General features: G+C 43.3%; 1 protein-coding gene across 2 annotated transcripts in view; it reads right to left on the reverse strand.

Annotated features, from left to right (window-relative positions):
• DDX31 (DEAD-box helicase 31) overlaps positions 1-13,241 on the reverse strand; it is a 48,550-nt gene that overhangs the window by 14,332 nt on the left and 20,977 nt on the right. For both annotated transcript variants that reach the window (XM_074161045.1, XM_074161044.1), the window contains exons 17-18: positions 8,041-8,122; positions 2,080-2,191 (exon numbers count right to left, since the gene is read on the reverse strand). In XM_074161045.1, the coding sequence (XP_074017146.1) occupies positions 2,080-2,191; positions 8,041-8,122 (194 nt within the window). The remainder of the gene's footprint in view (positions 1-2,079; positions 2,192-8,040; positions 8,123-13,241) is intronic.

The following is a 13,241-nucleotide window of genomic DNA, read 5'->3' on the forward strand; positions in this document are numbered from 1 at the left end:
GAGGAAGAGGGGGCTTATGGAAGCCACTCAGCAGTGGAACATTTGCATATGTAGATCGTGGAGTAGGAAAAAGAGGCGGAGTGCTCCTCTACAAGATAAATGGGATGCACAACATTTCAGCATTTCCTGATCTATTTTCTGTACTTCTTGTCTGTGGCTAAAAAAGTTATTAATGCTGAGGTCAGCAACAAGTGTGTGTGGTGTGTGTGTGTGCAGTGACATACGCTGTATAGAGAGACCGCAGAGGTTTTCCGGGTGTGACCAGAGCCGTTCAGTTGTTCTCCCTGTCACAGTCATTTCAGGGTAGAAGTTTGCATGGGGTATAAGGAATCCCAGGGGAGCAACACGAAGCTCATCCATGCAGAATCAAGGATTTGATCATATTAGTCATATACTTTGAGATTACGGACTTAACAGTGCAGCTATCAAAGTAATTACACCAGTCAATTAGCACAACACACCTGAAAATGGGTGCAAGCAACCGCTTGGGTAGCAAACCTCTAACACTTTCACTATAAGAGAAAAGTATTTCAAAACCCTGAGGAAAAAAATCATCACTGCAACTGTCGGGGGTGTGTGTGGGTGTGAGAATCAGTACAGTGACATGCAGTGGCGGGGAGCAAAGAGTGAAACGGTAGGATTTCAAATACCTCCCCCATCAATATGGCCACGCATCATTAAAATCACACAGAGTAATTTGGGGTGAGCAGGTAGTTGTAGTACGAGCTCTAATCGTTCTGCTATGTCGTCAGCTAACAAGTTAGTTCAACATTCAGAATAAAACAGCACCTTTGACCTCTTTGACAATCACCTCTCATGATTCCAAACAATTTTAATGCTGAACTTAACTTCTATCTTGAGAACAGTTTTCCATTACCCAGTTTTTATGATGACATCGTACAGCTCAATGGCCAATTTCCCCATTTGGTTTTGGAGCCCTTAGTATGTGATTTATGTAGTTTAGTACAGCAGGTATATATAAAGGTAAACAGAAATGATGTAGACAGTAAAATTCATCTCAAGACCCCTCTCATCCAAACCTAACTGGAAACATTGCAGGACTGAAATCAACAGGACATCTATGCGAGCTTAGACAGCAGGATTTGACTCAAATCAAAGCCACAAACGAGGTGAAAAAGAAAATTATCAGGAAGGAAGATATGTGGGAAGAGGAGACTCAAAAAAAGGGGAAAGTCTCTAGTCCTGTATATTATGAGCAAGAGTGATTTAGTCTCTTGCACAGAGAACTTGCATTTTGTGGACTTGCATTTTGTGCAACATTTAATAACCAAATCCCAAGTAATTGTCAAGGACCTTTGAGGCCTGACTTCCTGCAGAAGAAGAGGGGTGCCTATGTTGCACCACCTTTCAGGAAACTGCTTAGTGTTTATCTTCCTACCACATCCCTGGCAAGTTCTTCATCTTTCCCCCAAATCCACCTTCCTTTGGATTTTCCAAGCTGAGAAGCAGAAGGAAAGTTTCTTGTACCGCTTAGGGACAAGAATGTGCATCCTGCTTGGAAAAGATGGGAGATCAAATCCCAGATTTGCACCTGGCTACACTTATTATTAAATCCATCCCAGTTTTTCTCCCTCCTGCCTTTTTCAGTAGTTGCCCCCTCTCTCATTTTTCTCCCACCCCACACAACAACCTCCAGTCCAAGATCCTTGCCTGTTAAGAGTTGCTCCCAAGGCATCCTCTCTTACAGGCTTCAAATTCATCCCTGGTGTAAAGTGAGAGCATCTAATGGGTATTGCACCAGGATGTGGTTAAGCAGGTCACCCATGACATTCCCAGCACAACACACATAATCTATTCGCTCATGCGATTGGGTCAGAGCCCTCGGATGTGAATCCTATTGAAAGCCAAGATTAAACCTCATTTGCACGTAATATGGGAATGCAAGAAATTAACATTTAATATCATCACAAAGCCTTCTGGGCCCATCTCAACCCCCTGCAGAGCCCAGCAGCCCCAAAATGTTTCTTCCAGGCCTTTTCCCTGAAGCTCTCCCCCAGAAGAAAACCATGGCAGCTTCTACGAGTCCTTCTGGAATAAATTGAAAAGAAACACACTGACCTTTCTTTGCCCACCGGACAGTCCCCTCGTTGGAGTGAACGTAATTTTCAAATTTTGTCTGCAAGACCGTGGCCCGCTCCCGGACTTCCTGAGGGTCTGTGCCACAGGATTTCTACAAGGGCGGTGGGAGGATTAGAGGAAAGAGAGAATTTGAGTCAGGAATAATGAAGCAGTTTACAATAGATTTAATAACAGTAAAATCACACAGTAACCACCCAGGGGCCAACAAAGGTAATCCTCTCAATATTACTAGAGGAAAAAAAAAATATAGATAAAGATGTTAAAGTCAAAGCAGCCAGTGAGCGCTGTGTGGTGAGGAGAGCAAATCAGTTTTAATTTTGTGTTTTCTAACATCTATCGTATCTTTTTCCCTTTTTTTTTTTTCAGATTCAACAGGCCAGACACCACTGCTTATTTCTACTGCACTTATTTGGAATAACTCCGCGCAGACTCTACACTAATGGTTTTAGACTGTGTGCGGTTCACCAAAACACCTGGTCTGTTCTAGGCACTTGTGGGGCAGGAGATCCACATTCAGCCCCAAGCTCCAGAGAACGGACCAAACTCAGTACCTGTGAACAAAGCCAACTAAATTAACTTCTCACTATTGATGCCTACATGAAGTTTTCTCACTGTCAACAAGTCATGCTTAACTGTAACTGCCATCATGCTATTCCTCCAGAATAAGACAAGTCCCTTCCATCAAAGACATGGCAGAAGAAACTTCCTTAGACCAAATGGGCAATTTTGCACATGCTCAAACGGGCAATTTTGCACATGCTCAAGCTTTCCCAGGATCAGACTACAGGATGCAGTTCAGGAAATGGAAAGCAAACATTCCTGGGAGCAAAAGACAGAGAGTCTCTCTCTCTCTCTCTAAAGTACCCAGGCAGAAAAAGGAAACGTGGACCACAGGAGAATTTTTGATGGAAAGTTGACAGCGAAGCGCAAAGCCAAGCATCCGTGGATGTGAACCTCTCCCAAAAAAGGATCACAGCTCTCGAAAGCTGCTCAGCCAGGAACCAGCATCCAAGAGTGCCAGATTCAAAGCAGTAACTTGGAAGTGATCAACCCCCTCATCTGACCAGGCCTGACTGAAAACAAACATCCAGCTCCCACCACTCTGTACTAGGCCTGTGCCAAGGTGACAATGCTGTTGTTCCTCCCTGGTAGATCCGCATACCAATGCTGCAGGACCCCCTTTCTGTCACAGCTGTGAGCATCACCTCTCCACTGCTGCCAGTCCAGGGGACCCATATTACCCTGACACCGCGAGCCCTGGCCATCGTGGAAGCCCAGCAGTGCTGCTGGCACCCGACACAAAATGTTTTGCTGACCCAGATCTGCCAGTCTACAGCCCAACAGCAAATGTGCTCAGAGACAGACCCCGAACGCAGCCTAAATTCCCTGCAGTGCCCTCTCTTGAACTCGGGATCCCACAGCTTCCAGCCACTGGGTTCTTCTTCAACGAAGCGCATACGGGGACTAGAGCTCCTGCTTGCTCGCCACCTGGACTCACTGTTCATCTGCGTCTCCAGCAAAGGCAACGGGGGGTATTTTAAGGCCACACGAAGTCTCCCAGATTTCTGGTCTCTGCTGTCTCCCAATCCACTCAAGAAAGACTCACCGCACAACCTGTTTCACAGCCACCTTTTAGTTTGACTTAACGTGCACCTATTAATCAGCTGAGAGAGTCTCCAGTCGAGGGGCCTCTGTAAAGGTTTAATAAACTACAAGTGGAGCTGCCTCCCCGAAGTGGACACTCGTCGCTGTGACTAACAAGTTTCCATTGACGTGAAACATAAAACTTTCTCCCCCCCGCCTGCTCCTCCTCGCCCCCATCACTTTTCTTTTGTTAAGCCTCCTGGCAGCACAAAGTGTCACCTTCCCAGCGTTTTTTAATATGAATGTGAAATTAGTGAGGTTTGCCCTTTCCCCTGGCGGACAGAATCCTCTGTTATTAAAAAGTAAAGCACTTTAATAATGAAAACTTTTTCTCTTTTTCCTGTGTTTTAACTGTTTAAAATTAATGAGAAGGGCATAACGGTTGTCAAAGCGATATTGAAAGCCGGGTAGCCAGGACCGAATAAGCACGAAAATCCCTCCAGAGTGTTAAATAAACAGTGCTTCAGCCCCCTCTGAATCCCTCTGTTGGTTATTGTATACATTCTGTAACAGCACTCAGAATAGATCTGAGCACCGGGGAGGCAGAAAGGTTTCAGAATTCCAATAAAGGCCTCAAATTAAAGACAGCCTGGTGCGAATTCCAGGAGAAAATTAAAGAGACCTCAAGCTTAAGTGACAGGTGACTTGCTTCTGTGTCACAACTGTCAGGGGATTTAGTGATAATATGGCAATATATTACAAAGGACTTTTCTTATTCCCCCCTTTAGGTTTCAAAATGAGGCATCTCTTCTTCCTGGTGCTGGGGGAAAAAAAAAAAAAGTAAGACAAAAATGAGGGATAAAAAAACTAGGTGCATAATTTCCAAAGTGTGAGGTCAGTCCAAGAGAAATAAATGAAAAAAAGCAAATGGCAGGAAACATAATGTACTCAGAAAACAGCTTCTCCCCTCCTCCCATCTCCACCTTGTCTTTTATCCCCTTCAGCCCCTTGAGACAGTTCTCATTTTAAAATTGCCCCCTAATGGGCATGAAAAAAAAAAAAAAATCTGTGTTTGATTCCTGCCTTCCAGAGAGGTTCATCTTGAAAAAAATAAAATAAAATAATCTAAATTTAAAACTGACTCAGAGCCAAACTGTGAAAATAAAACCTGCACATCATGTGAGTGTCTGGACAGATCAAATAGAACAGTGCTACTGGAAGCACATTGGAAGCCACCCCATACGCTCTGCTCACACAAGCAAGCTTTAATCTTCTTCCTATCCCCGTTCAGATGAACAGGACAATTAATTTGAGACCTTACACATTTTTCCGAGACCCAAAAGATAAAAGCCTTTCCCAGAGGTTTGCTTGATCTACTCTCCATCTAGATGAATTTGTTACATCTGTTAAGTAAGAAGCATTATTGCCATTATGGAGAAATAGTGGGATGGGAGAACTTTTTTTACGTTGTGTTTGCTTAGAGTAAGAGCCTGTTCTGGGTGATCCCTGACCACCAGCATAATGACTGTGATCAATAACTATCTATAAGCTTAAAAAAAAAAATGGCCCTAGTTACAATGTTATTGAACTGGTTCAAGACATCGGGGGACTCCTCCAACTGTCAACTACACCAGGAAAAGGCATTCAGAAGAAAGAAACTTTTTGATTATAAAGACTGCAGCTTTTAGGTTTGAGAGGATGGGGTAAGCCCTGAAAGCCTCTGATTTCATTAAGAGAATATGTTAATGGCAGAAGGGATTGAAATACAATAAAACTAGACTGAGGTAGTAAAGTTCTTTCTTAAAACAGTACCCTCCCCCACCCCCCCAAAAAAAAGGGAAGAAAAAAAAAAAGCCAAAACCGCAGGCTGTAACATCTCCTGCTTCCATTATACTTCAAAACAAAATGAAGGATTTTGTTTTAATAACAACTTTTTACTAACCTCCACACACCTTCTCTAGAACTCACCAAGTCCCCCTGCCCCCCTCCATAAAAGTTGAAAGATCAAATTTATTCTCTTTGTAGGCAGGTGAACATTCACACACCCAGACATAGCCACATATATATTTTATACACCTAAATATAAAATATACATTTTACAGGCACTTCAGCTTGCTCCCTGGCTGCACACAGAAGCCCAAAAAATACATGTTCCAACGTGGTACTTATAATGGACTTCAGTTGGTGCAATGAGAACCGAAGAGTTTTATAATGAGGTTCCCATGTGCACGACTATAATATATACGTGACTCAATGCATGGAGAGCTGATAAGCAAAGCCCACAGTCTCCTGAACGGCAACATCACAAACGGGGCAGGTTCAGCTCCTCACAAGAAGTCCTCAATCACTCTCTGTCCCATGCAATGTCCCACTGCATTCCCGGCTTATTGCACCATCTTTATGGCAAACTTAGAGAATTTAATAGAGATTAACCCTCCTGAAAACTTGGAAACATGCCCCTGAACACAGTGCAGACCCCTCATAGAGCCTCTGATGGCAATAAAATACAAAGCTAACAAACAGAATGAATCCTTGACTGCATTTAAAGCATTTTTCAAGTAATTCCTGAAGAAGCCTATTTGATACTGACAGAACTACTTTAATTTCATCCTCATTAAATGACATAGAATTTTTTCCATAAAGAGAAACTCCATTTCTCAGTCCCAGTCCTTTCAGATTCTGAGTCACACAAAAATAGGTTATTCTGTATTTATAAGTCCCTGCAGCGAGCGGATTCAGACCATCCTACAGCCAGAGCAGATCTATCTCAGTGAAGTCAATAGCAGAATCCCATTCACTTTGATGGCAGAGGGAAGAGAGGAATTCAATCCCACCTTTGACTGCAAGCGAAAGGAACCAGCTCCTTCTGTACAGGTACTGCCGTACGGCACCGGGCAGGGCAGGGCATGCCCAGGCAGCGCCGCTGAGCGGAAACCAGAGAAACAGCTACTTTCAAATAGGCTTTGGGGTTTTATTTTTTTTGAAGGAAAGGGACAAAGACAAAAGAGGAATATTTAGAATATTCTGTGCTTAAACGTGTAGAGGATTTTACAATTTGAAAGCATGGTAGAAATACCAATTTGATCAGTCCTGGCAGCAAACAGGCTTGTTTGCTTTTTCTTGCTGGTCAAAAAGCAAGGGTACAAAGGCACTGAGATGTTTACGTGAGAATTTTCAAAACGTATCAATGATTTTGAACCTCTGCAAGTACCGGGCTCTGACATTCAACAACATTCAGCAGGTATTTTCTCCTCTCACTTTTCAGAAGTCAAATAACAATTTCCTAGAAAAAACACGTTCTCTTTTTTGCCCACTTTCCATGAAATAACATTTGTCCTGAAGCCCAGAACAGATAATATTCTGTCCCACATCAGCAACAAATATGAAGTGCAACTCCTGCATAAATGTAATCGTTGAAAAACTCTCCAAAGGAAAGCCAAAGTTACCCACCTATAAGCACATTTGGGAAAAAAATAAAGCATTTATACGCAGAAAAACTATTTAAAATAATTTCTGCATTAAAAAAAAGCACACCTAAAGTTTGTTTACACTAACATATTTGCTGAGTGAGTTAAGAGGTCATATCCTAGGCATGTTCCAGACATTTAAAATATAGGTACTACAGGCTGATTTCAGTGAAAAAACTGTGCAGCGGTGCGAAAGAGCTTTAAAATAGAGCCGAATCTCAGATGAGCCACAGATTTGGCTTTCTGTGAAATATAGGGCATGTAGGAAAACTGAACATCTTTCAAAAGCATGTTTACCAAGAACACCACAGCTCGTAGCAGTCATTCACAGGAAGTGAGAAGGCTCATACGTGGTATAACAGAAAAAATGAGTAGGCAAAACAGCAACAAGAGAAAGAAAAAAAAGCATGCTGCATCATACTTGACGCGTTCTTGACTTCCATTCAAAACAAGCGTTCTTGGAGGATTTAATTTGCCAGGATACAGAAACACCCGAGACACCCATTGTAAATGACTGAATTCTGTGAATTAGCAACTTGAAGGCAGATCCAAAGCTTCCCAAAGTCAATGAAAAGATGCCTGTAAACCCAGTGAGCTTTGGTTTAGGCCCCAAGTAAATACAGATAATAAAAAGTTTTTGAAGCCAGAAACCTTTACTGTCTGTTAAAAAAATATCTGCTGAAGAGTTGGAAGTGAGTGCTTTTTGGGGGCAACAGTTTAAAGATTGGACAATTGTGATATAAGGCAGTTCTATAATTACTTGCACTGCCTGACGTCATGGATATACCAACTCTCATATTGTAAAGATGGAAGCTAGGGTGAGGAATACTTATGATGTTTAGCTGGTAAATCGAAATCGGAGCAATTCCAAATCAGCAGAGTAACTCACCTTGCTTCTTGGTCTGTGCAATTTGAAGCGATCATCTTTCATCAAGCTGGATAACACCTTCTCCATCTTTATCTCTGAAACACTGAAGCAACAAAGACAAAAAATTACCATTTCTCCTACTTTTCAAATAGAGAGTGTATCCCCTAATGGATAGCAAAAAGATTGAGATTTACACATTCAACTTAAGAGTTTATCCCTGAAATACATGAGGCCTCACCCCAGACACTCACTCAGCAACCCTAAAAGTGAAACTAGTGTAAAATCTTGACCCCGGCTGAATCGGTGCTTTCACTGGGGCAGAGACACAGCTCTACCCACAATCTTGTTGTTGTTACAAGTCACCATCACACACTCCAACTCTATCAGAGCATCAAAGTAACCGAGGGTGGACTTTCATTTCACTGAAGAAGTCTCCCTGGTTCTCAACCCGAGTAGCTGATTAAAGAAAAATGTCAGGCTTTTAATTATATTCCTGTTTTTTTCATAATTTTTTCTTTCTTTGCATTAAGAAGCACCAAGACAATTGGGAACCATTTGGTTCCATTTTCCACTAACAGAAACTCAAAACAGAGTTGAAGCAGCTCATAACATTCATGCTTCTTGTAGATCTGCTTTATAACTATAAACAATAGGATCTGTTCTCTCCACTTTGAACCCACAGGGTGTCAAACGTTTTACTGCACAGTAGATGCCATAGGGGGGAGCAGAAGGTGCCTGCCTTCGGTTGCTTGTGCGAGAAAGAGACTGAGACATACACACACCCAGGCTGGAAAGACGTGCTCCACTTTGCCACTTCTCCTACACCTTGTCCCCCCGCCCTACCCAATTTAACTTTCAGATTCTCTGGGATCAGAGCCTCAGTTCAGCCCTCATTTAAAGGATCAAATTGCTTTTATGTTCATGTTCACACACTATTTTTTTCCACCCAATCATGCTCCCAAAACTAAAACTAAAGCTGTGTAAAGATGCAGCTCCTTCCTCCCACAGTGACTCAAGCTCAGAGGGCAACAACAGGAACCCAAGGAACTTTTCCTATCAAGCCAACTCTCCTGCAAGCTTCCTTCCCTCTGGTCACATCATTGCTCTTTCCCACAAGATCTTACATCATTCCAGCTTCTTGCTACGTTTCTTGGCTCAAAGCTCAGAGACACACTTCCTGACGGACACACTCACCCTCCTATTCAATTAGAGCTTCAGAAGCCACCTCTGGCACCAAATACATGGCTTGATTTCCTCCCCCATTCTGAGAACTCACCTTCCCTCGCATTTGAAGTGTAAAGCCGAAGCCCAGCCCATTAGGGACCCTATAGCATTCTTTTTGAATGCAGGAGACTCAGTCAGCTGTCCTAGTCAGGCTTCACACTGGGCATTTATTTTCATTCTGTCGACTCACATTCCTCCTGTAGATTCAACCAGATGATTTATTCTCCTGTCCTGCTTGTGAGACACTGCTGGGTGCTGTTATGGCCCAGATCCTGGAAATGCTTACGAACCTGCTTCATTTTAAAGTGAGTGGTCCTACTTAGAGGTGCATTTACAGGAGACTAGAAATTCTTCCTCCTCTTTACCACTGTCTTGCAGGGCACATGCACACCAGGTGACACAATACGGGAACAGCTGTGCAGCTCCAGGCCATTAATATTACTGCTGCATCCAAACCGGGGCCCATTTCCAAGGGAATTACTCAAATGATAAAAGCTGAAGTTTGTGGGCCCAAATTTTCAGCAATGGGCAAAGGTCATCTCTAGAAAAGAGATTATTTTTCTTTTTATACCAGAATAAATCATAAATACTGCATGGAAGCCAAGAAGTTCATTTGGGGTTATATCAGTTTAAGGAATAGAGAAATCTTGGGAAGTCCAACAGTTCTCAGACTCCTGAATCTCAGACGGTCAGAACGATGTATGCGCTTTCTAAAGGAAGCATTGCTGATATTCTTCAATTTATAAAGTACAGGAAGAAATTATAACAAGGATCCCCCTTTTCTCTTCACTCAAAGATCTCTAAACGCCTGGCTGGGAGGAAGGGATGAATCTTTGCCATAGTGTGTAACAGGATACTGTGATCCTCACCTGTTCCCCAGTCCGTCCCAGTTAAAGTGACAAATACTTTCACTTTTGCAATCTGTGTTTTCAACCTCAGCCAGCTCACCACCACAACAGATGGAAAGGAAAAGAGACGGTCCAGAGAAATAGCCATCCAGCCTGGAAGTACAGGCCAGTGTGGCCATACGATATCCTGTATGGGAGACAGGCCCCATCGCTGTGCAGCTGGGACTCCTGAGGCAGCAGATTCCTCCGCAGAGGATGCAGAGAGAGAGAGAAAGGCGGGGGAGCGATGGGGGAGAAAGGGAAATGGAGCATAAAAAGACAACTGAGGGTTTCTCCGTTTGTTTTTGAAAAGTATAACAGTAAATTAAAACATAAACGGCAACCACTTAAGCGAGAGAAAAGTATACCTCCCCATCCACCAATCCCCCCCCCCCCCCCCCGGTAAAGGTTGCTTTGACGCTGCTATGAATGAAAATGTCAAACCTTTGACATTGATTTGTCTGAGATGTCACCCCCTCTCCGATCCCCCCTCCCGCCTGGCGCGCTGCCAGCCCGCAGCCTAACAGCGACGTGCACCGGGTTCCCAGCGGGGAGCATCGTGTGAGGGGAGCAGGGGAGGGGGGGCCAGCACAGCCGGGGAGAAGGGAGAGAAATGACTCGTGCCTTCACGGTGATGCGTTTTCCTTTATAAATTAGTTAGGCCGCCGTTAGGAGATAAAGAAATTATCTGATAGCTGTCGAGGCAGGCGCTGCTAGATTGCAGTTGAAGGAACTAAAAGAGACATAAGGAGGAAAAAAAAAAAAAAAAAAGAAAAAAAGAAAAAGTGAACCTCACTGACTTTCTTCTGCTTCTTGCCTCCTCCCTTTGAAGGAAAATCTGTTAGTTCTGCTTAGAGCCAAGACAGAACATTTTGGAATTTAACATTAAAAAAAAAAAAAATAAAAAAGAAAAAAAGAAAGAGGAAATGTACAGAAAACATGAGGGTGCACGTGCATGCACACACGCATTTACAGTTAGGTAGAGCAACCACAACTTCAAGCCACACAAAGACTGAAAAGAAAGTTGCAGAGAGATGCGCAGCTTCCTTGAGCCCCGATGGGAATTACTGATCTCAGCAGAGCCAAAGTGAGATCGTTTTGGCAAAGGCTAACACTGCCTTTCCACAGTGGAAGCCAAGGAGAGGCTTCAGGTACCGGTGAAAATTAATTGCGAGCGATTTCCAATTTCAAAGGCAGTCATCCCTAATTCCGAAGTGAATTTTCATCCAGGAACAAAGCCACGTCTGCTCTCATTACTTCCGACTCTCAACATTTCTGGACTTACTCCCATGCATGCTGGGGTGGGTGGAGGGGCTTAAGAAAAACTCTGGGTCAGATCCTCATCTAGTGTAAATCAGCCCAGCACTGCTCATTTACACCAGCTGAAGACTGCGGGGACCCGTCTCATGCTTTGTCTTCTTAGAAATACATATTTTATGAAGTATTTACATTTCAATAAACCCAGCGGGAATTTCATTTAAAAAAGAAAAAACAAATTAAAAAAAAAATTCACAACACACACTCATCTCCAACAAAACCCAAGAGATTTAAAAATTAAGCAAAGACTAAAAAAAATGCAAACTCCAGTAACTTGTGCGGTCCAAGTCAAAAGCTACAAAGACTTTGGATAAAGAAACAAAAATTATCAATGCTTAAGAGGATCGGTGACAGTCCAACACATGCTGTCTTTCGCCCTTGCACTGAATTAAATTGTCAGGATTATCACCATAATGCTCTGCTTATGAAGGGTAACGGCAATTTGTGCTGATGGCACTTGCTGCCTTTAGCTCCGAGCTGCCTTCCTGCATCTTCTCTGTAATTCATCAGCTCTTTTCTATCCCGTTGCCCCTTCTCACACCGTGCGCTCCTATGTGGGAAGAGCGGAGGACACATGACTGCAAACAGGCCGAATCGCCCACCCATGCCAATTAGACACTCATTTTCTTCCATCTGAAGACAGGGGTCAAGGAAGGCAAATTACACTCCTTTTTTGGCAAATCCCTTATCTGCAGGGCAGCACGTTTTATGAAGAACATCAAACAAACAAACAAGGAAAGACAATCCCCAGAGTTGTTTGGCTCTACTGATTTGAGAAGTGGAGAAAAAAAATTCACATAAACCTCCCTCTGCTCATTCAGCACAGTCTTCTCCAGATTCCTGAAGAACCGTGGCTAGCTGAACAACAGGTCTCCTTAGCAGATATAATTACCAGCGTGAGGGAAACCGCTCCTTAAACTTGTTAAAAAACAACAAAATTCGATAAAAGCACTAAAATTTAAGATTTTAAAAAGAGGGAAATTTTCCTCTCTTTCCTCCAACACTTCCAAAATATTATAAAATAGAAAAACAGAACTTTCGACTTGGAGTTAAAAATTCACAATTATGTGGGATTTCACCTTTAAATGTCAGTGCTGTTTGTTACATGAAAAAAAAACCCTGTCAGCTTAGCCCTCCATGTCTTGCTGGTGTCTGCTTAATAGATAGTTACCTGGGATGATGGATGGCTCTTTGTTAGACCACTAAATGGCTCACAGCCTAGAATAAGCCTGTATTTACTGCCAACATTTGTTTGTTTCAAGGATGCAAAACCAAATTCGACTCCAAGTAGCTCCACCCGACATAAACACAAGAAATAAAAGAGAACTAATTTGTGCATGAGTTTACAGGGCTCCATCAACACTCGAACAACACTAACGGAGCTCTGCTTGGCGGCTGTTCTGAAGCACCAGGAGGCAGCAGCGCAGGGAGCAGGGGGAGTCACATAGATCCAGCCGACTGCTGAGGCTGGAGACCCGAGAATGCACCTGCCTCGCAATGCTGAGCGGCAAGTTGTGGGTTTATCCACAAAAGGACCATTGCACAAGCAGAACAGGAGTAAAATCTCATAATGTGTGGTCCATCAGGAACCTGACTGCACAGTGGACCAGTCCTTACCAGCCTGGCTCGCTCTCATTACTGTCTACTCCAAAGTCTGAGCTAGAGGTGGTGTAAGAGCAGCTTTCTCAGCCAGCTTGGAAGCACACCCTGCTTTTGGTCTGTGCAGTCCACCCCCTTATTGCCTTCCAGGACCATATTAGGCACCCACCACTTGCAAAAGCCTCTACTATTCCT

This window comes from Numenius arquata, chromosome 19, assembly GCF_964106895.1.
Source record: "Numenius arquata chromosome 19, bNumArq3.hap1.1, whole genome shotgun sequence".
Lineage (NCBI taxonomy): Eukaryota > Metazoa > Chordata > Aves > Charadriiformes > Scolopacidae > Numenius > Numenius arquata.